Below are 21,970 nucleotides of genomic sequence, written 5' to 3'. Positions count from 1 at the left end.
GTCACAAATATATTTTTAAATATACAAAAAAATTTAATATGAGTCTTGCCTTTACAATGTATAATTTATTCCGTTTGGAATAAAAACTACAAAACTAAAATTGCTGCAAATACTTTCCAGATTCATTAAATGTGGTTTCTTCTTTTTGTCTTTATTTTTAACAACTTTGAAAACTTGTCAGGAGGCAGCTATTGCTGCCAAATATAGGACTGAGCATTGGCAGTGAATAGTTATGGGCGTGAATTATTAGCTTTTTTTTTTTTTATCTATACATCTAAATAAATTTGTAAGTGTTAAACTTCGTCATGTTCTCCTTATGCGGTATTGCATCTAGAATTTTAAGAAGAAAAAAAATGAAAGTATTCCTTTTTGGAAAAAGGCACTAGCATAATGAAATGTGAAAAAAGTGACATCCGAGGCCATTTTAGTCCTCACCGCACAATATTTATGAAAACTAAATGTTTCTTATTATTTGGCATTAGCGTTTTGTCACTGTGGATTCACCGACTCTGCTTTGAGTCCCAGTCACCCTCACACCACTTTCATGTCTTTCAACAACTCAGCAATGTCTATTTTCGGGCTGCGGGTCACGCCAGAGTGCAGGGCTCTCTGCAGATCGTGACCCGCTTGCTTCAGCGACGGTAGGACGCCGATGCCTTCGCCTTGGCGGCGACAGAGGAGCACCTCATTCACTTCCCCGTCGATCTTTCGCGAGAGGATGGCAGGGAACACGCCACTCACACGCTCCAGCACGTCTTTCCTCAAGGCGGAGTCGCGGCACACCAGGTTGAGTATAAAAATGCCTAGGCAGCCCAAAGAAGAACGGATTAAAGGGGACATACAATATTATGGACAATTGCCTTTTTAATGGCTTGTATATAAATGATTGGATGTATCCTATTATATCATGAAGTTAATTGTAAACAAATAAAAGGTTATTTTTTACAAAATACAAGGTGTACAGTACCTCTAGGGGTGAGGAGGCTGCTGACTTTGTGCAGGATGGAGCTTTCGACAAATGCGGCAGGTGGACAGCTCATACCCAATGTGCTGTCCTTATTGTCCACATCGAACATGATGGCGTCAAATAAACGACCACCTGGAGACAAAACGCACACGGTCACTTGGACTGGTATTGATAACAGTCATGAACAACATTTTTTGATGACTGATTTGGATTTTTTTTGTGACTGGTGTGACAGTATGGAGTAAAATCATAAACTGCTGTTATGTTAGCTTCTCTAGCTAGCCTCTGCATACGGTTGTGCTGTGTAAAAGAGAGGCACCGAGTGAACGTGTAGACTGCTAGGTTAGCTTCCCCTGCTAGCCAAAGCAATTTGTGCGGTTTGACAAGCAGAAGCACTGATTAAAGATGTAGACAACTCCATTAACTTCTCGCTCACGACTTTGCTACTGCGTTAGCGGGAGCAGCATCCCCCCCACCGTCTTTCTCCAGGGTGCAGATACGTTCAAGGCCATCCCCAAGCGTAACGGTCAGGTGATCGTCGGGTCGAAAGTGGAACCACTCTTTGGCCACCTCCAGCACCACGGGATCCAGCTCCACCACCTCCACAGACACACCGGGTACAAAGTCTCGCAGAAACTGGGGCAGGCCTCCTCCACCGAGTCCAATCACCAGCACTGACACCATGGCATCTTAAGGAGGGGAGAGAAAGGGTTAAGGGGTGCCCATAAGACAAGTCAAGCTGGGAAAATATATCGAGCAGGCTACACACATTCACACCAATGCACAATTTAAGGTCATGGATGAGCTGGAGCCTATCCCAAGCCCAGCTAAGGTGGTGGGGGAAGGGTGCCTACAACATGGACTGGTTGCCAGACAATCACAGAGCACAAACAGACAAATTTTTTGCGGGGTGGGCACAGCAGAGGAAGCCGCTGTGCACCGACAGGGAGGACGATGGCGGCTGTTTGATTTTCTTTTTATTCTTCTTCTTATGACTTGATGCTGCAGGAAGAGATACGCATACGTTCATTTTCAGCAAATAGGCCATCCTGTGTTGCAACTGCCATTTTGGCAAATTCTAGAGCTCCAAAGTTATAAAAAAATGAGTAACTGTAGTTTACAGATCAACACGAATTTTTGGTGGACATATTATAACAAGGTGCATGGAAAAGTCACAAGGATCCAAAGCCAAAATTGACCCCCAAAAAATGTGTACATTGTGGTTTGATGTGACCATTTTGGGGCGAATTCCAGTGCTTGAAAGTTTAAAAATAGTAGCACCTGACACCGGTTTTACCAATCGCCGCAAAAGCGAGTAGACCTGTCTATCATAACAACACACATGAAAAAGTCTAAGATGGCTATTGTGGTGCAAGCCAATTTTGGGGCTTAAATAATATTTAAAAATTAGAAGATGTAAGTTGTTGACACCAGTTTGACCGATCAACATGAAATTTGGGTATTGAAAGTCTGAAGGACCAATATCGGTGATCAAACAGGAAGCTGGTTAGAGGTAGCCATTTTGGGGCAAATTCCAGTGCTTGAATTTAGCAAAAATTATCCCCGGACACCAGTTTTACCAATAGACACGAAACTGGGGAGACATGTCTATTTCAACAGGCTGCATGAAAGTCTCAAGTTGAATTTCTGAGCTAATACGAACAAACTCCAACTAAGACTTGATCCAAAATTCTCGCACTTTCCATTCTCACAACTCTCGAGAACTCTTGAAATACAAAGTTACAGCGCAAAATGAATCAATGAGAAAAAAAACAAAAAAAACACGTGAACTGACTGCTATTGGCGGAGACGAGACGACTCTCGGACTGCACCAGAGCCGCGTTGGACAGGAACACCAATCTGCGGTACAGCTCGCCGTCCTCCCCTCTGACGTTCTCCACACAGAATTCACCGCTGTGCTCGCTCACACCCCTGCTGACCTCCTCTCGCCAACCCAGGTCGCCACCCACTGACAGAAACGGAACCTGAACGACAAGTTCCAAAAAACGTCCAGTCAACGCCCACGTGACAGAAACGGAACCTGAACGACAAGTTCCAAAAATGTCCGGTCAACGTCCACACGAGCTGGATGTCAGTCAAATTCTCGGCATCCACCTGCTGATTGTCTGGCATTCCCGGTGGGGCCAGGTCCATCACCATGGGCGAGAGTTCCGACTGGACGGCCTGCATGTCGGCATACTCTTGATTCCTGTGCATGGCCACGATAACCAGGCGGCGGAAGTTGGCGCTGGCTGCCAGTTGCCGCCGGCCCTCGCTGGAGCTGTAGAGCCATGCTGTCTCACTGCCTTGGGGCACTGCAAGGGAGAGGCGGGTTCAACAAAGATGGCGTACATTACAGACACCTGCCAAGATGTATTCTTCTGTAACAACCTTCAATACTGCTTATAAACATTCACAATTGTGTGTTGAAGTAGCAGTTGTCTGAAGGTTTATCATGACTATAACATCTATACTCATTTCCATTCTATGGCGTTTCATATGTTAGCATTAAGCTAGCAGATTCTCGTTAGACAAGTGTTTTTTTTATTTTTTTGTTTTGTTTTGTTTTTTTTAACGTGACAGTTTTACAGTAAACTTAAACTGGGACTACTAATTTGGAGAACTGTGCCACCAAGTGAATGAGAGTAGACTCTCAGAATTCTTTTAGAAAATGTGCTTGAAGAAGTTAAAGTGTCCTGAAAACAGATCAAGAGTGTTTAAAGCCTGTGGGAGGGGTATTGAAACTTTTTTTTTTTTTTTATATGGGCTCTCTATAACACAGGTGGGGCTGGAGCATATCCCCCATGATAAAGTGAATAAATAAGTGAATAAATCATCATTTTCAGGCCAATTAAGTGAAATTGGCATGTGCAATAATCATGCAGCATGCTAATGAGCACCACAGTGTTTGGGAAACACTGCATGGGATTGTGCTGGTGTACCTAATGTCGTGTCCGGTGACTTATAACAGACAACAAGAAAAATAAATAAAGCTCACCAATGAATATGGCAAACCGGTTGAACCTTGGCACCTTGGCGGTTGGCGGTGAATCCTGTACCGTGAGAGTGTATCTGGGCAGGCCGGTCTTTGCGTGGCAAAGTGTCAGCGACGAGTCGGCGTCGGCATCCGTGCGGGTTCGCAACCTCTTCCTTAGGACAGAATAGGCCTGCCGTTCTCGCACGGCCGCCAGCAAGTCGGCCGCCAGCGCCAGACGGTTCAGGGCGCCATCTTCACCAAGGCAAAACTCCAGAATGGGCGTTGGCATGGGCTGGCGGAATTTTGTGCAGACCAGGACGAAAACGGGGAGAGCAAATGAGTCTTCGTCCTCCTCGGCGCTGGTTTCTTCCTGCAGGCAGTGAAGCCTTACAGCCCAGCCCAGCTGAACAAAGTGCTCCACGGCCAGGCGGATCACACTCTCCTGAGCCAGTGTGATACACACGTACCTTCCGCCTACGCTGAGTACACGGCCCACCTGCAAATACATACGTAAATGTACACTAACTGAATGTCCACAGGTATTTGGATTTATAATGACACCTGAAAGTCTGCACGTGCTGTGATTAACTTTTTTTTGTACCTCAGTGAGCATATTCCTCGCCAGATCTCCTCCTTCCTCTGACGCCATTGCATCCAGGGTGCCTTTGTCCAGAGCGGCCTGGTAGCAAGCATCCTGGTACGGCATCTGGGTTGCGTCCACTTGCTGGAACTTGAGGTCAGGCCGCCGCTCGGCATTGCGCTGGTTCATGTGCGACACCACAGTCTCACTGATGTCAATGTTGGTCAGGTGCTTGTAGCCCACGTCGTGAAGCTGCTCGCTCAACTCAGAGTTTCCGCAGCCCACCACCAGCACCTCAAATGCATAAATAGGACAGCTTTGGTTAAAACGGTGCCTTTTAGGTACAGATTGTTAAAACTGTCATCCTTCAAAATTATTTTTCAACTAAGGTCCCTATTATCACATTATGAACTAGAAATGATGATTTGTTTGTTTGCCTCCTCATCTCTTGACTACTGCGATTTAAGAAAATTACCTCAAGGCTTTTGTCTAGATCCCATAGGTTCAGCCAGATCACTCCCGTTCTGCTTTTCTTGCTCTCGCTTCATGTGCATTTTAGCATTTAGTTAAATAAAAAAAAAAAAAAAAACTTACAGGTCAATGGTCAGATTGGTGAATCTGGTATCATATTATTGTCTTGTTAGGTAACTTTGAAAAGCACTTTCTCTTCCTCTGTGTGAAAAGTGCAATACAAATAAAAATGACTTCCATTTTCCTTTCACAGTAGAGGGGAATACACAGTGAATTAGGTCCATCATCTTGAATTGCGAAAAAAAATATCACTGTTTTCTTCTTCTGCTTTTCTTACATCGTGAATTATAATCAAGCTTGAAAATCAACTAAACGTATTCCGCAAGTTTACAGTACAGCATTGCTTTTGTACATGCCCGCTGTCATTTAAGATCATCAAGTTTTGTTAAAATGAAACTAAAACCAAGTATGATGTTTCATTTGTTTACCTTGTCTTGCATTTTGATGTACTTGTGCAGCACGCCGCATAGTTTGTTGTAGTCTCCGTACCACTCGAATGACTTCTCTCCGCGTTTCTTAAAAAATCTCTCCCAATACTCAGCTGAGCTGAACTCCTCGGCAGTTCGAGGTAATAAACTCATTGTTTGTTTTACCTAAATCGATTTTTAAAAATATTGTGCACACAGATCATGCAACCAGACCTCTGCTACCCTCATGGCAATGTTTAGCTCGGACTACATTACAAGACGTACGGCTAGTTGATTGGATAAAATTTCAAAAACGCTCACGGATTGGTTAGTACTTGACAAGCAGCTTTGTATTGGTTGTTGCTCGGTGCTCTCCGTCGGTACTCCGTATGAAATTATAACCGGCTGCAATTGTTTCTGGTATAATAATCGTCTTGAAGTGTTGGACAAGTACTGTAGTCTATAATAAGAAAAAAGAAAATACTATTTTAGTTGCTACATTACATCACGTATTTTTCAGATTAATGCGAATTGTTAAAACACGAAATATATATTTTTCCATAATATGTGTAAACCCGTCCGTCGATTCAATGAGAAACCATAGAAGAAGAAAACGAAGACGATCAAACATGGCGGTGCCGGCTGGACGTTCCGTTGTGTTTGTCACCGGAAACGCGAAAAAACTTGAAGAAGTAAGCGTAGGTTCATTAATAATTGCGAGGCGAAGCAAGCCTGGCGTGCTTTCGCTAGAGACGCGTTAATATGCTTCATGTGACTCCACTCGGTGCTTTTTCTTGCATACGGAGACAGCTGCTGGTTACCTGTGGTGGTGCAGCCAAACCATACTAATCGATTACCGATTTAACTTGTCTTTACAGGTAGTTCAGATTCTTGGCGACAAGTTTCCGTACAAACTTATCTCGAAGAAAATTGACTGTAAGTCTGACGTTTTTGACACATTGATAAATCTGGGAAAATATGTATGTGCTTGGCGATATGTTTAGTCAGTTGACGATATTATTAGTACAAATGTTTTTTGTGTGACTGTTGCTGCTGTGACACTTTTATTTTCCATCAGTGAGTGATTAGAATATCGATATTTTAATCCATCCCTCTATGTAGTGCCTGAATACCAAGGAGAACCAGATGAGATTTCCATACAGAAGTGCAAGGAGGCGGCGAGACAGGTGCACTCACTACTATAAAATGTCATATTTTGATCCTATGTAGGGGGTCCTCAGAGTCCCCTCTATGTGGCGAATATCTACCTAAGTAAGAAGGAAACACATATTTATCTGAAAAGGTCAGCAAGAAAATGACCTTTTGCTCCAAAGTGGAGTCTCTGGAGTGTACTGGTGGCTCCCGGTTTACAATGGTGGTCCAGTTTTACGGTGGTGACGTAACCCGAATTTGGATGCAAGCATCAATGCATCTTAATAGTAAATAATGCTCGCATTGTCGTTATGGAAGTTTATTGACTTGTGTGTTTTGTTCAGATTGACGGCCCAGTCATAGTGGAGGACACCTGTCTATGTTTCAAAGCACTGGGAGGCTTGCCAGGCCCTTACATGTTAGTCTTGAGACTGTCATATGTACAGACCATTTAAGCTTGCGGCAATTTCCAACTAAAATGTTTTGTTTTGCAGAAAGTGGTTTCTGGATAAGCTCCAGCCAGAAGGTGAGCAATAATCATGTTGTTAACGTTTGATGGTAAAACTCTGATTGTGTGTTCTCTTTAAAGGTTTGTACAAACTCCTCGCCGGCTTTGAGGATAAATCCGCATGGGCCCTCTGCACGTTTGCATTTACGTCCGGAAAAGACGAGCCGGTGGAGCTGTTCAGAGGGATAACACAGGCATCACTCATCCTCCTTCTCTGTCACACTCTCAACCTTTTATTGCTTATCTCATGTGATATCATTTATATTTGTTTTCCAGGGCTGCATCGTGGAACCCAGGGGACCTCGAGACTTTGGATGGGACCCTTGTTTCCAGCCAGAAAGCTTTGACAAAACGTAGGGGCTTGTGCCTTGTTCCTACCACTTGGGGGACCCAGAGATTAACTGTGGGCCAGAATATCTACAGTACTGGATGTTCCATTTATACCAGTGCTAATTTGCGAAGTGTTCACAGCCAGCGCTTACATTTTCCACAATACACAATAATGAAAAAATATGTACATAATAACATTTTTGATGGGTGGGCAGGCACACCAGAGGCACAACTGTTTGTATGCAAGCCATTGAAGATTCAATTTTTCCCAATGCCCTTTCCTTCAAGATCCGCCTTTCCCTTGTTTCCAGCTATGCGGAGCTGCCGAAAGCTGTCAAGAACTCCATTTCTCATCGATACCGGGCACTAGCGGCCATGTCAGAGCACTTTTCACCACACGCCAAGAGGAAGAAGACAGACGATTGAGTGAGCGTGTTGTTGCGGTTGAGTAGTTTCTACTTCAGTACAAGTGAGCTCGATGTGTGCTTCCAGTCATTTGCTCATAATAAATGTTTTGCTCATTTTATTTTAAACACATGTTTTTTGTGAATGGGGGGTGGGGGGGGGACATCATGCAGAAACTATGCAAACATTTCAGCGAATGAATCGAGAGCAGTTTTATTGTTCCCCGGTGGCTCATCAAGACATAACCTGGCAAGGGTTAGAGTGCACCCGGTAAAAAATTAAAGTGCTATGCTTTTCCCACATTTTATGTTACAATCCGGCTTCCCATCAAAATCCTGCACACAACATCAAAGTGAGATTTGAGCAAACTGATGTGCCTTATGTAGCTGCTGAATGTAACTACGAAAGTAAATGTTAATTCAACATGGTGACTTTTAAAATCAAGGACTTTATTCAGGAAGGTAACTAAGCAAGTAATCATTACAGTAATCAGATTACTCAGACTTGAAGCTGTAATTGCTGCCAATAAACTGGCAAGCATTTTTTTAAAAAGCTGTCTTGTCATTATGAGACATTGTGTGTAGAATTGTGAGGGGAAGAAAAATAATTAATTCTTGGAATAAGGCTGTAACATAGTGTGGAAAAAAAAACTGAACTTTTATTTGCACGCCAAAAAACGGTGGACATTTTTTGGGAAAAGTACAGCACTGTGAGAACTTTCCGGTTGCACGTAGCTTCCAAGCACAAAAGATTTGATCTTAATAAAGGAGCATAAATCACATGAGAAAAGTTCCAGAGGCTTGATGAGTGCAGCAGATTACAGCCGGGGAACGATGATGATTGTTCAGGCTGGATGCAGTGGGGGCGGACGTTGGTCAAGGGGGGATGGGGGGGGGGGGCGAAGGGGTCTGCAGCCCAAACAAAACTGTAATAACATGGGAATTTGGATATTAAATGACCTGTGGAGTCACAAGTCCCGGTAGAGGAAGTTCAAATGTCATTGGTGCAGTCCACGTGAAGCAACAGCGCCACACGTGTGGCTCGCACAAACCATCACGTGCTTTCACATTTATAGAAGCGTGGCCGAACTTCTAAAGTTCCAATACAATCTGGTTCTTGATGCTAGCCATTTTTCCCCATAAGAAATAAGGGAAATAAATATAATCTGGTCCAAGATTAGGAAAAACCTTTGCGTATAGTTTTAGTTCAGGTTTTAAAGGAGACATTTTTCATTTTTCTCCATAATTTAAACCCGTTCCCATGTATTTTCCAAGATTTCCGTTCTTTACTTTTGTCAAAATGTTTGGAGCCATCAAGTGATGCTCATCAGAAGCCAACTCGAATTGATGTCTTCAGCAAAGCTCAATGCAGCTCTGCTTACCTTTTGGCTTGGTGTTTTTTTTGGGGGGGCGGGGGGCAAGGGGGGATACAACATGAGTTTTTGCACTGAATGTATGTTTCTTGTTCAGCAGTTTTGGGCCATCCTTAAATGCTACTTTTTAGGCAAGAGGGCCCTTTGTTCTGGGGGGGGAAAAAAAATACAGTGTGTGGTAATTTTGTTGTTTGCTTCAAAACTGTTGTTGGGTTAGGATCTTGGATCTTTTATGCACTGAAAATGTGTGATCAAAAAAGGGCTGTGTGAGTTAATCAAGTCTCAATCTGCAATGATTGTTTAAGACGAGAAAGTTTTGATGTGGGTTCCAGAGGGACAGACAAGAGCGTGCACCTGACACACATGAATACCTCCAGACATTCTTATGAAGAATAACAACAAGCCACAAGAGTATAGAAGAGAGCTTTGTGCCGCATACCAAATGGCTGACGGTCATCTTAGGTTTCAAAAGCAGCATATTAATAACTTTCCAGAAATGTTTTGAACAGAACGGGAGGGACGGAGGGAGGTAGGGGAATAAACCTTTTTTTTTTTTCCCTTCCAAAGTGATGAGAACATTCCAACTTGATATTTGTGGAGTTCATGAGCAAAGTGAACAAAGTGAAGTCTCTGGCTGAGGGCATTATTGTACTGTAAATTGCCATATTTATATATCGGAATGCCACTCACGACTCAGATTTTGGCTCACGAAACACACGCAAATCAACCAAAAACTCAAGTTCTGGCACACACAAAACAAAGTACCACAGGACAGCATTTCCTAAACGTCAGAAATTGTCTTTTAAGTTATCAATTGGAAGTCAACTGGCATAACAGAACAGATGGTGTTGGACTTTGGTGCATTTATTTATTAAGCCTAAAAAGCAATCAAATAACCTTGGTGGGGGGGGGGTGTGATTGGTTGATTTGCTTTTACAAATCCATGCCATGAAGGTTCAAATTCTCTCGCGGTCCGTTCATGTCCAACTGTCCATAGGTCTCCCTACCCCAGCCTTTTAGCCAAACAGTCCTGGGTTATGCAGTGTCAGGGACTGCAGCAGGTGCTGGAAGTCCTCCACAGTCCACGGCTCTACGCCAGGTCCCACAGCCGCAGGACTGCTACTACTGTCGGGGCAGATGCTTTGCGGGTCGTTGAACGTCACCAGTACGTCGGTGCCGAACTGAGGCAGGCGAAACACGCCGAGGTGAAGCCTCACCCGGTTCCTCGCCGTCTCGTTGTACTTGGACACGTATTGGGTGCCCGTCAGCGCCCAGGCGGAGCTGCACGCCGACAGGGACACTGACGACTTGGGCAAGGCGACCACCTCCGTCACCTCCTGCGCGCCAGGCTGAGTGGCGGCGTTGTTACCCGCGATGTCCTCAAAGTGGTACCGGGCCGCGTCCTGGTCCGCCACGTGGTCTTGGTACTCGACCAGTTCCACGATGAGACTTTGATCGGTTCGGGTATGGACGAACGCCTCCTGGTTGTCTGGAATCTCCCGCATCTTGCTCACGTCCGCGGCGCCGTGAGGGAGGATGGCCGACAAGGCGCCTCCGAACAGCGGATGAGGTTCGTTGACGCGCTGCATGTCAACAGCAGATTTTCACAACGGACAGTGTCGTTGCTTTATCTGCAAATGAACAGACTTGAGGTAACATTGGTCACAAAAACGTGACGAATGTGTAGCGTTGCCGTACTACAAACGTATTTCCGGGTGTTGTTTCTTCTTTGTATTATGGAATTTAATAAACTCATTGCTGCCACCTACAGGCGACTGAAAATGTTTCCTCTATATTAATGGCAGCAGAGCGTATTCTATTACAGAACCATTCACGTATTTATGACCGTCTGCTTCTTTCTTTTCTGCCATTTACAGAAAATCTAGCGTGCTTGTCCTTAGGACTAAATTCATGAAAATAAACCAGTATTTTCCCTTTGTTAATGTAATATGGAAATACTCCTGTATATTATTGGCAGCAAAACATATTCCCAGTGTGGAATGAAAGAAGGCACTGTCTACTTTTAAATAAGTATCGAGACAAAATGGCAAGGGAAAAATGCTAAAGCAGTATTGGACAGTAAAGCCGAAATAAAGGATGCAGACTAAACACTGGGTCAGAGGAAAGGAAGGCAGAGAAAAAGGAGGTCACGAAAGAAAAGAAAAAGCAGGTTTGAGGTGGAAAGAAAGCAGAAATGCAAATTTTGGCGATGGAAGAAAGGGTGCAAATGCACGAGTCATCAGGCAGAATAGAATGAAGAAGGCCAGGAAGGAAAAATGCCAGGAAAAAAAAACGTACACGTAAAAAAATGACATATTTTAAAAGTGTTTGCTACCTTTGCCTTTGATTTCTTCTTCGTATTTTAAATGTTTTAATGATTACACCACTGCCATCTACAGGCGAGGCGAAGACAAGACTAACTGTAGCCTGGTTCGCTTTCCCCTTACGATCATTAAATGTAAACATAATTTCATTTCGATAAAGAGAAAACGTTCCCCCCTTTTTTTTCTGCCAATCTCAGTAAAACGTACAATATTACTGACCTGTAAAATATATTTTGTGGAGGGCGGGTGCGGCTTTCCTGTTGACTTCCTGGTCAGCTGATCGGTGTCAAGCTATCACAAAGCAGTAGCAGCAGTGGCAACGGAAGCTCTGTAACATCTACAATGGTCCTCGCCTTGGACATCATTTGATGAAACTTCTTACAAATCTGACACCTTGAAGCGTGAGTCTTCCTCCCACGTCGAGGTTTGCTTCTTTTGTTGGCCGAGGCGGGTGGCGGTGGCGTTCGCATCCGTAGCTTCGCATGGAGGCTACGACATGACACAGGGCAGTGACACAGCTTCTTTAATATGCAAGATTTGCTTTCAAATGGCGCTTTAGGGCATCTGCTTTGATACTAAAGGGCGAGTAAAGTATTGTTGAAACAAAACAGGGCACATTTTGCTATATTTATATTTAGGAGCTGTGTGATAGGTATTTTTATCAGCGTGGGCCAAAAGTAGCTCCGTGTTTTGCCGGCATCTTTTTTTCTGCCTTTGAGTTGCATTATATTCATGCATCCTTCCAACCTTCCTTTGCGTAAACCTACCTTCCGCTTCCTTATCTGCCGTCCTTCTCCTCACACCTGCTTTTTTTTTTTTACATCACCTCAGGCATCCTTTCTTTCCTGACCTTCTGACACACCTTCCATCCTTCTTTCCTTCCCACTGACGCACCTTTTAATTCTGTATCCTTGCATTCATCCATCCATCCATCCATTCTTCCTTCCTTCCTTCGCATCAAACTACTCTTCCCTCCTCAATCTCACTCCCTATTCCAGCATCCGTCGCTGGTTTCCTTCCTACTTTATATCGATCGTATCGGCTTTGTATTCATGATTCGTTACATCCCTTGTTTCACTAACTTTGCTCGTTTCTTCCTTCTTTCACACCTATTTTATTTTTGTTTCATGCATCCTTGAATCCTACCTTCTGTTGCTGAAACCTCATTTGTCTGACCTGACCTTTTCTTTCTTTCACCTTTCTTTTTTTTGCTCCTTTTTACTTTTGTTCCTTCTTTCACACCTGCTTTTTATTCATTTTTCCTCCCATTACTTGAACCTGATTTCCTACCTGCCTTCCTTTTTCCCCTCGACCTTTCCTCCATTTTTACTTTACCTTCCTACTTTTCAGACTCTTTCCTGCCTTCCTTCACCACAGACCCACTTTTGTTCCTTCGATTTTTCCCTTCATGGCACTTCCTTTCTTCCTTTCATTTGTCCCGCTTTTTATTCACGCATCCTTCTTCCCTTTCCCCAAAACTACCTTCCTTCCTTCCTCTCCTTTGTTCCATCTCAGACTTGCTTTTTTCATCTGTCTTTCCTGACCTGTGACTTCATTTCTTCCATCCTTCCTTTTCATTTCCTTCCTTTGTTTAAAACTACTTGTCTACCTTAATTCTTTTTGATTTACAAACACGACACCAACTGTTGACCCACCTTGCGTTTAAGAAACACTTCATCGAATGAAGCCTCCGCCTTCTCTTTCATTTTCTTGGTTTAAACAGATTTATTTTAGTTATTACACCTTAACTTTTTGCCTCACATGTCCTTTGACAGTCCTTTCCCATGATTTTGGGTGATTCTGCTCTGCATGATAAAACCGAGATTCAAGGGTTCCCCAAACTGAGGATGTAGGCCCAAAATGGCCCCTGGAGTCCTGGTGTCCCTTTGCTAATTTGGCCCTTGAGCTGGATTTTGGGATCACCTCAACCCCGAAATACTTGACATCATTTGAAGGACTTTTCATGTTTCTTTTCTCTGCTCTCTGCTAACTAATTTACTAACAACTTGTATTTTTCTTTTTTTCGACATTCTTAACATGCTAGCTTTCTGTTCCCCTTTCTCTCTTTTTTTTCTTTGCCGTAGCCGCTACTCTTGCGTGTTTACTGGAAACTTCCTCGCACTGAAAAGGCCCGAAAGGTTTCCAGTCGCCGTGCCAGAATCGGACGCGGAGAACGCAACCGTTTCAAAACTGAACTGGACTCAATGGTAGAAGTTTTATGGTTGACCAGAGAGAGCAAAAGTGTTATGTGACACTTTCAAAGGATACATTTTATGCCTCCCTCCCCCCCACACACACACCCATTTTAAAACAGTTGTCTTTACAGATCTAAGTCATATATCTTCAATCGAAATGTTATCTGTGTAAAATGCACCATTCAAGGGGATTAAACGTCATTAGATTATGCAGGTGTACCTCATGACGTGTCTGTCGGCGTTCTCTGGCATTTCGCCTAATGGCCCTTTGACCTTTTGCCTTCTGCAGAGGGAGCCGGATCGGGAGGAGGAGCAGCAGCAGCAGCAGCAGCCTGACGACAACATGCCCCCCAAGTTCAAGAGACATCTCAACGATGATGAGGTCACGGGATCCGTTCGCAGCGAGAGGGTGAGGAAGTGGTGGTGGTGGTGGTGGGGAGGGGGGGCAATCAGTCTCTTGTGTGTGTGCGCGTGTGTTTCTGTGAGCTTGATATAAACAGCTTCCAGGTCACATGGATGAGGGCAAGTAGAAGACGCAATTTTTCTTTTTGTTGCCATGCCAACACCACCAGCCGGACGAAAATCTATGTAAAGATACAGGGAGAACATGCAAACTCCGCACGGGAAAGTCTGAGCAGAGATTCCAAAGATAAACTTCAGATCTGGGAGGCGTCTACGTTACCTCCTCGGCCATCAAAGAGGTGAACGGCAAAATTCACCGGATCGGTGAATGGAGCGGTACGTTCCCTGGTTCGGTTGCAATTGGCATTTAAACAGACCTTTTCGTCATTTATGACATGAGAGCAACAGCTGTCTTTGCCAAGCTTTGCCAAGCTCCAGCCTCGCAACACCAACCACCCCATCTTGAATTGTTGTGGCGACTTCATCAGGGTTGGTTGAAGGTCACCACCCTTGAGTCTCTGTGATTCCACAGCACCTGAAGGGAATGTCGTGAAAACCCCACATCATCTCACAGGACATCCTGTGATGCTTCCGCCATATCGAGATCGTGAGAAGAGGTGCTGTCTCCCCCCGGCAACAGTGACCCTCCACCGCCGCAACGTCCAATCGGAAAGCAAAAGCCGCGCGCGGGATTTATTCACCTCCTGTGAGAAATTTATTGCATCCCATCCGATGCTGATTCTCCACGAATAGCGTCAGGGTGTTTGGTGTCGCTGCTTCTTTTAGACTCTGGTCTGCTACTCTTGATCCACGCTCACACTTTTGATCCGGTCCCTAGTCGGCATGGACTCTGTACTTTTGATGTTGGCTTTGGTGGGGACAGCGAGCAAACTTGTAGCCACTCATCATCATCATCATCACCACAATAACTCGTCTTTTTAACCTCGCCGACCGCACCGTTCGGTGCACCTCCCGTGCAGAAACATTTGCCTTTGCAAAGGCAATCATGTTTTTTTGGTTTGTTTATTTTTCAAACCGATATGACAGGGGTGTCAAACTCATTTTTGTCACGGGACACATTGTAGTCACAGTTTCCCTCGGAGGGCCATTATGACTGTGAAACCGTATAAATGTTTAATCACCTCCTCATATTATTAAATATACAGTACACAATTAATAGATAACTATTATTGAAATCGAAAGTCGAGACAGGAGAGCAGTTTGTTGCACTGTTGTTCAAGTAATAACGTAAAACAAGAAAATGCTCGCAATAGCTCAACATGATTATTTACTACATTTGACAATATGAAATTTGGTACAGATTTTGGCATGCGTCATGGAAGTTGACCTGGTTGATTTGCTTTCGCGGGCCACATAAAATGATGTGGCGGGCCAAATCTGGCCCCTGGGCCTTGTGTTTGACACCTGTGCGATATGACCTCATTCCATATTTGAGGAGCGTTGTTGTGTCTTTTCTAACCTGCCTGTTTTGTCGCCACAGAGGAACTTGCTGGAGGAAGACTCTGATGAGGAGGAAGACTTTTTTCTGTGAGTTTGTATCTGCACACCTTGTATACAGTCTCGCCGTCCCGCAGTGCTCTGCAAAGACTTGATTTCTGCCCGTTCTACAGGCGCGGCCCCACGGGACCCCGATTGGGAGGCCAGAATGACAAACTCAAACAGTGAGTCCAAACACATTCCTTCCCACGATGCAAAACAGTCAGTCCTCTCTGTGCCTGTGTCTGTGCATTACGTAATCGGCTGGTTGTATTTATCGGAAGCTTGCAGGTAGTTAGCGCATTGTGTAACCGAGGCACATGATGAACATGCATGTTGTTGTGTGTGTGTGTGTGTGTGTGTGTGTGTGTGTGGAGCCTATACTTATCCCGCTCTGCGTTTCATGCACTCTTTATGTAATTCCCCAAGATGCCAAAAGAGGCCGCCAAAGCCCAGTCGAAACATTAAAAAGTGTCATGTGGACTCGATTCATCTCAATTGACAGACAGGCTATGCAGCAGGGGAGGAGTTAAGTTTAGCCTGGTTTGTTAGTGGAAGTTCCAGAAAGTCTTTGCGACATAAGCGCTGAAATGATACGAAATAGTTTTGGGATCCTACGCTATTATTACGGGCACTCGTGAACATTTGGGAGAGGGGTGGGGGCTCGTATCAATTACTTCGGGCTCGTTCCCTTCCTGTAAATATTCCCATGATTTGCCTATTTAAAAAAAAAACGTACCTGTCGATGACTCTGTGGTGTCTCTGTGGTGTCTCGATGGTGCTCAGTGTGCAGTCGCAGGTGGACGAGGTGATCGACGTGATGCAGGAGAACATCTCCAAGGTGATCGAGAGGGGCGAGCGTCTCGACGACCTGCAGGACAAGTCGGGTGAGTCCTCACCGGGGCACATGCGACCCAAGGGAAAAAAAAAAAATCATCAAAATCTGCGCTATAGTAGGTATTCAGCATATAGTAAATAATATACAGGTGTCGGGTTCTTGCATGTCAGCGTTTGAATCGCGTGGAGGGCTCTCTTCTCTTCTGAATCGAGCATGTGTGCGTGCGTAACAACACGCTGTCGCCACCTCGGCGATGAAGACGTTAGGTCGTCGCCGGTGGCTTGGACTTCACGCAATTGTTGCATCTACGCGGCCAACGACACACACACGTGGAACACATTTGCGCGCAAATTGTACAGGGTGTTGCTGCCGCGGCCTTAGTAGTCGGGCAAGGTTACATTCCTCCGGGTTAACAAGCGTCTTCGCAAAAGGCGGCAGATGCATGACAAAAGGATCACAGGGGAGGTCCGTTTACGTTGCCAGGAATCGGTACATTAACAGCGGCTGTATCCAGGCGACGGCCGAGCACGGAAGACATGACACAGAGTTAAGTAGTAAGCGGCAAATGTGTTTTTGTTCTGCTCTGAATAAACTGACGACTTTTCATGTGTTCTGGAACCTTGCGCAATAGCCGAGCAGTCTGAGTCACCTTAGCCCCGGTCCAAGCAAACATGTTACCCAGCTTCTCTGAAAATCTCACCTCACGTGTCCTCAATGGGTTTTTTTTTCTCATTTTTCCAGAGAGCCTATCGGACAACGCGTCGGCCTTCAGCAGCCGAGCCAAACAGCTGCACAGGAGGATGATGTGGCGGAACATGAAGGTGTGTTGTTGCCCTCGCCCCCCTTTCTTCTGTGCGTCTGGCGCACAGATCATTTGTGTTACAAAGCTCGTGTGCCTTGTCGTCCCCCAGATGAAGATGATCATCGCTCTGGTCGTGATTGGTCTCCTGCTGATTATAATCAGTGAGTATCCCAGCCCGCATTGCCTCCCTTGGTTTGAATCCTGTGAGTACCTTTTACAGTGCAGACAATCGGCGGTTTATGATGCCGTTCCTGTTCCTGGGGTGTAACCCTCGTTTTGTGTCGGAACCCAATTGAATCTATCACTCGGAGAATTGAAGACGTAAAACAAGAAATAGTTCTTTGAAAAAGACTTGTAGGCCGCATAATATTAGGGTTATAGTTTGGGGGGGTAACAAAAACCGATTTGAATCGGTAAATTGTTTTTGATTTAAAAGATGTGAATGCATCGAATCAGGTCATTTTTACAATCAAGCTACGATTAATTGATGAAATAATCAGTAGCAGGCAGAATGGTGGATTACTGGTTATCCGCCTCACAGTGCAGGTGCGAGGTTCGATTCCGGCTCCGGCCTTCCTATGTGGGTTTTCCCCGTTCCCTCATGGGTTTTCTTCGGGTACTCGGGTTTCCTCCCACATTCCAACAACACGCATAGCAGGTTAACTGAACATTCTAAATTGTCCGTAGGTGTGAGTGTGGATGGTTGTCCGGTCTATGCGTTGCCCTGCGATTGGCTGGCAACAGGTTCAGCCATTTTGGAGCGATGCGCACCCCCAGTTGTAACTTATCCACAGTCATACGTCATAAACAGGTTGATCATACCCAGTGGGATTAATCGTGTCGTCATCTCTTGTCCCCGTCAGTTCCCGTGATTCTGCGGTATCGTTAGTATCCGAGGAGGAGTGCGACGGACTACCCTCCTTCCTCATCTCGTCACACGGCCCTCCAATCCGGATTGGGGGCAGGAAGGGGGAGTGGACACCAGTCGCCCCCTCTTCAGCGATCATGACAAAGTTCGGGCCGGCCGCCTTCATCCCTGCTTTGGAGTTTTAGAAAGCATAGACTCGGTTTCTTTGCTGCAAGTAGTACAGTTCAGTGTGTGATGACATTATCGTGTAGCTTGCCAATCGATTTAAACGAGGAGAGGAAGGTCCATGCAGGGAACCACAATGGCGGACTTTTGGTCTTCTTTATTCTCTTTAGTCCTTCCTTCATGGAAATGACCGTTCTCTGTCCACCAGTATCACTGGACTCCTAACTGTGTATTTTCTCCAATGGACAATTACTCGACCAACAATGGAAGCTTAAAAGTGAAAGCGGATGTACAGAACTGAATCAAACCACAACAGCCGTTTTTTAAATTATTATTGTTGTATGTTTTGTTTTGTTTGTTTGTTTTTAGCTCTGGCCGTAATGGGCACAATGGTTTCAGGAGCGCCACTCAAAACGTTAGAATGCATCATGCTGCTCTTTGCCGGTTAAAGGGCCAAAAACAAAACCTGTCATGAATGTCCTCTGGGCTGATGTGGTCATCCTCCACCTGTCATGTTTCTGTTTTGGTTGTTTGTTTTGTTTCGTTTTTTTTTTTTTTTTTGTTGTCCTGTTGAATCTGACACTTGTGCTGTTCTGACGGTTAAGGGGCGGGGGTGATTCATGTCAATCTTTGTGTATCTAATCTCTTTTTTGTTTTTTTTTTATTGTGAAATGGTCTGGACATAAAAACCTCTTTAATTTATTCCAAGATGTACATATTGATCCTGTGACAATTTATCGTGAGCATTCCAATCCTTATTCCCTCCCTTCTCAACCTGCTCTCCGTCTGAAATAAAGTGCTTTTAAAAAGTCCGTTCTCCTGTTTGATCTGGTTTGGTCACATGATGAGCGCAATGTGAGCGCAGGGGCATTTGGACAGCAGTTCCACTTAAGAGAAGAGGGTTATATTGGCCAAAATGGCGGCGCCCTGAGACGGATGAAAAAGGATGGATTAAATCTGTTTAATTCGTATTCCACAATCAGAAGATTAATCAGAATGCAGTGTTTGTTCTTGCACATTATTTCTTTTGAGTTCCCCTTCAAGTCCTTTTGACCATTTCCTGAAGTCCTTCATTTAGTCCGATTGCTACCAAATCTGAACCACATGTACGAGAGAGACGGACAACGCTAAATAATATAAAGTTATTGTCCTGCGGTCGGATCGTGGCAACCAAGTTCAACGTTTTGCTTCGAAGCGAACATTTACGGTCATTTTAGATGTAAGATACCAACAATTCAAATTACCGGACGCTAACTTCCAGCAAGGTACAGTCTCTTCCGTTCCAATACTTTTGGAGGGAACTGTACATGTGCAGGCAGAATTTGGTGGGTTTTATGAGGATGTCAATATCCTGAAGAAGAGAGGAAAAATTGTCAGGAGGGACATCCTGTGCTGTCTTCTAAACGCTGTCATTTCAATTTTACTGGGTTGGCAGCAGTTTAAAAAAAACATCTCAGACTTAGACATTATTGTTCGACCAAGCTCTTCTATTACACGCGGACGCCCACTGTGGCACGCCTACCCGAGGGTGATGATTTTATTTGACACAGTCTGGTACTGTTAAAAACATCCACTCAATGACACGCCTGTTTAAAAAAATAGAGTTGGTAAAAGTCTGATTGATGAGGCACACGAAATCCCCTTCATGAGAGGAGGGGACTTTTTTTTTTTTTTAAGCCTCCCACATTGGCAGCACAGCATGTTTTGGTCCTGCATTTGGGATGACCTCAGATTCCGGGCATAGCGGCGGTTATGTGAGTCACATGAAAGGAAATCAAACACACAAGAAGAGAAAGCCAGGTGTTATTCGTCGCACGCACGCAAGAGCACTCTGGAGAAGTTCTATGGAATGACATGGGCGTCTCGAGAGCTGGAAGTCAAGACAACAAACCGCCAATGAAAAGACACTTGAAGCCGTTTGGATACGATTGGTGAAAACAAGCAGACTTAATCCCACTGCTCATCCACGTGCCGCCGGGAGCACCATCCTCCTCCCTACGATCCAGTTACGATCGTTAGCCTTTCGAGCACATCGGGGCGGGGCCCACACACACTTATAACACCAGAGGATGATAAAGGCACAGATGAATTCTTGAGGGCAGGAGATTTAGAGGCATTCAACAATCGGGCCATTGATTGCCAGAAAGGGAAAATTGGCTCAATATTTTTGTAAGCTTATGTTCTATTATTAATTATTATTTTATGTTTGAGCATCATATTATTTCATGTTAAGATTACCCGAATCACATTCTGTTGTTTAATAATTGCTTAAACGTGTTTTTGATGTCGATAGCTTCTGATTGGCTGAAAAAAAGGGAAAGCAGGAAGTGATTCAGAAGGTGAGTTTTTAATCGTTGTGGGTAGACATTTGGGAAAAAAAGCTGCGTTCAAACGGAGTTCATCTCTCCTTTTGCCGTTTCTGAACGTAAAGCCATTTATTCATAAACAACGAACCCCTCAATTTACATTTTTACCCCGCTTTACATACTGAAGTGGTTTCACGGTTAAAATTGTCAGCCCCTGTCTGTTTTCAGGTTACACCCCGGAAGAAAAAAAATCACTCAAAAATGCTCAAATTTGACCTGATCATCAGCATGCACGTGCGCCACTTTAATCCCCCAAACAAGCGCAGGATATGAAGTTCAAAATGAGGAGGCCCCCGTCTGCATTTTTTGAAGGCTGGCTTGCTCGAATCTCTCATCATGCTGCTCATCTGAAAATAAATGGGATCACCGTGGCTATCGCATGACGCTCAAAGTGAACGAGCGATTCAACTTGCAGAGAGATCAAGGGCAAGCGGCAAAAAAACGACCTGTCGGCTTTATCGGCTTTCATTCAGTGTGTGTGTGTGTGTGTGTATGTGTGTGTGTGTGTGTGTGTGCGTGTGTGCGTGTCTATGTGTGTGTACGTACGCGTGAGTGCGTGCATGCACTTTGTGTTGAGTTGATTTATTGAATGAATGAATGAATTGAATTAAATTATTTACCTTGGAACGCATTGTTTGGAAGTGTTTGAAGGCTTTTATTTTTATTTTTGTCTCAAAATTCTTAACGCAACATCCCATAATTTAATTTCACTGTTTGCTCATGGTAAAATTATTTCCCAAGCATGTCACAAAACTTGTCCATAGAGCACAGGTGCGGATGTATTTTTGTGTTCGGATGCCACATTTGAGATTTGTGCTTGTTAAAAAAAAAAAAAAAAAGACATAATATGATATGAATTAATTTTTGACATTTTAAAAATTTACCAGTATATTAATATATAAATTATCTAAAAATAAAATTTATACTCACTGGTAAAATGCTTATTTTAATCTTTTTTTAAATATTATCATTTACAGTAAATCAACCAGTTATTAAAAAAAGAATTTACTCATTTTATTTGCAATACAGTATATTAATCAATTATTTTAATAGCGTAATTTTACTTTTATTTTACCCATGTTTTTTTTTTTTTACTTTGAGTAAAATTATGAACCAATAATTAAGAAAGAAATTATAAAAATGGATAAATGCATATGTATATTGTGTATTTAACTGATGTTTTTCTTGAATTTCAAATAATTAACCAGCATACTTTTATTCACTCCGGATTCTTGCTTATGCCAGTAAAGAAGACCCAGGGCAGCCTATTCTGCCTTGTTACCC

General features: G+C 44.0%; 4 protein-coding genes across 6 annotated transcripts; 2 read left to right on the top strand and 2 right to left on the bottom strand.

Annotated features, from left to right (window-relative positions):
- Positions 1 to 28: 28 nt before the first annotated feature.
- mettl13 (methyltransferase 13, eEF1A lysine and N-terminal methyltransferase) lies at positions 29 to 5,806 on the bottom strand. Its single transcript, XM_019896531.1, is given in 9 exon segments — positions 29 to 803; positions 968 to 1,099; positions 1,444 to 1,706; positions 1,849 to 1,969; positions 2,763 to 2,952; positions 3,083 to 3,282; positions 3,966 to 4,440; positions 4,546 to 4,818; positions 5,484 to 5,806. Coding segments are annotated over 9 exon segments (2,079 nt in total). The 5' UTR covers positions 5,637 to 5,806; the 3' UTR covers positions 29 to 531.
- Positions 5,807 to 6,038: 232 nt separating this feature from the next.
- On the top strand, positions 6,039 to 7,985 carry itpa (inosine triphosphatase (nucleoside triphosphate pyrophosphatase)). Its single transcript, XM_019896524.1, has 8 exons — positions 6,039 to 6,154; positions 6,341 to 6,398; positions 6,585 to 6,649; positions 6,959 to 7,032; positions 7,109 to 7,140; positions 7,204 to 7,316; positions 7,399 to 7,475; positions 7,764 to 7,985. Exons 1-8 carry the CDS (start codon positions 6,053 to 6,055, stop codon positions 7,876 to 7,878), a joined length of 636 nt encoding a protein of 211 aa, XP_019752083.1. The 5' UTR covers positions 6,039 to 6,052; the 3' UTR covers positions 7,879 to 7,985.
- A 634-nt stretch (positions 7,986 to 8,619) lies between these two features.
- LOC109531983 (ran guanine nucleotide release factor-like) lies at positions 8,620 to 11,855 on the bottom strand. 2 transcript variants are annotated; one of them, XM_019896526.1, is made up of 2 exons: positions 11,773 to 11,855; positions 8,620 to 10,860 (listed from the first exon to the last, which is right to left on the bottom strand). In XM_019896526.1, exon 2 carries the CDS (start codon positions 10,816 to 10,818, stop codon positions 10,246 to 10,248), a length of 573 nt encoding a protein of 190 aa, XP_019752085.1. In that variant the 5' UTR covers positions 10,819 to 10,860; positions 11,773 to 11,855; the 3' UTR covers positions 8,620 to 10,245. The 2 variants fall into 2 exon arrangements, with proteins under 2 accessions (XP_019752085.1, XP_019752086.1); XM_019896527.1 differs by lacking the exon at positions 11,773 to 11,855 and adding an exon at positions 11,251 to 11,316.
- On the top strand, positions 11,831 to 19,132 carry vamp4 (vesicle-associated membrane protein 4). Of its 2 annotated transcripts, XM_019896529.1 has the most exons (9): positions 11,844 to 11,954; positions 13,638 to 13,760; positions 14,038 to 14,157; positions 15,652 to 15,698; positions 15,782 to 15,832; positions 16,434 to 16,534; positions 17,227 to 17,306; positions 17,397 to 17,448; positions 18,151 to 19,132. In XM_019896529.1, the coding sequence occupies exons 2-9, from the start codon at positions 13,758 to 13,760 to the stop codon at positions 18,174 to 18,176; spliced, it is 480 nt and encodes a 159-aa protein (XP_019752088.1). In that variant the 5' UTR covers positions 11,844 to 11,954; positions 13,638 to 13,757; the 3' UTR covers positions 18,177 to 19,132. The 2 variants fall into 2 exon arrangements, with proteins under 2 accessions (XP_019752089.1, XP_019752088.1); XM_019896530.1 differs by lacking the exon at positions 13,638 to 13,760 and having other exon boundaries at positions 11,831 to 11,954.
- The last annotated feature ends 2,838 nt before the right edge of the window (positions 19,133 to 21,970 follow it).

Source organism: Hippocampus comes, unplaced genomic scaffold (assembly GCF_001891065.2).
Source record: "Hippocampus comes isolate QL1 unplaced genomic scaffold, H_comes_QL1_v1.1 scaffold22, whole genome shotgun sequence".
NCBI lineage: Eukaryota > Metazoa > Chordata > Actinopteri > Syngnathiformes > Syngnathidae > Hippocampus > Hippocampus comes.
The sequence above is the reverse complement of the archived record's forward strand: the minus strand, read 5'-3'. Positions and strand labels throughout refer to the sequence as shown.

Bases quoted from the DNA above. Each gene is read 5' to 3' on its own strand.
- itpa (XM_019896524.1), top strand. From the start codon at position 6,053: ATGAGAAACCATAGAAGAAGAAAACGAAGACGATCAAACATGGCGGTG. The intron at 6,650-6,958 runs GTGCACTCACTA...TGTTTTGTTCAG, and splicing joins GCAAGGAGGCGGCGAGACAG to ATTGACGGCCCAGTCATAGT. The intron at 7,476-7,763 runs GTAGGGGCTTGT...CCTTGTTTCCAG, and splicing joins CCAGAAAGCTTTGACAAAAC to CTATGCGGAGCTGCCGAAAG.
- LOC109531983 (XM_019896526.1), bottom strand. From the start codon at position 10,818: ATGCAGCGCGTCAACGAACCTCATCCGCTGTTCGGAGGCGCCTTGTCG.
- vamp4 (XM_019896529.1), top strand. The intron at 14,158-15,651 runs GTGAGGAAGTGG...TTGTCGCCACAG, and splicing joins GATCCGTTCGCAGCGAGAGG to AGGAACTTGCTGGAGGAAGA. The intron at 15,833-16,433 runs GTGAGTCCAAAC...GATGGTGCTCAG, and splicing joins CAGAATGACAAACTCAAACA to TGTGCAGTCGCAGGTGGACG.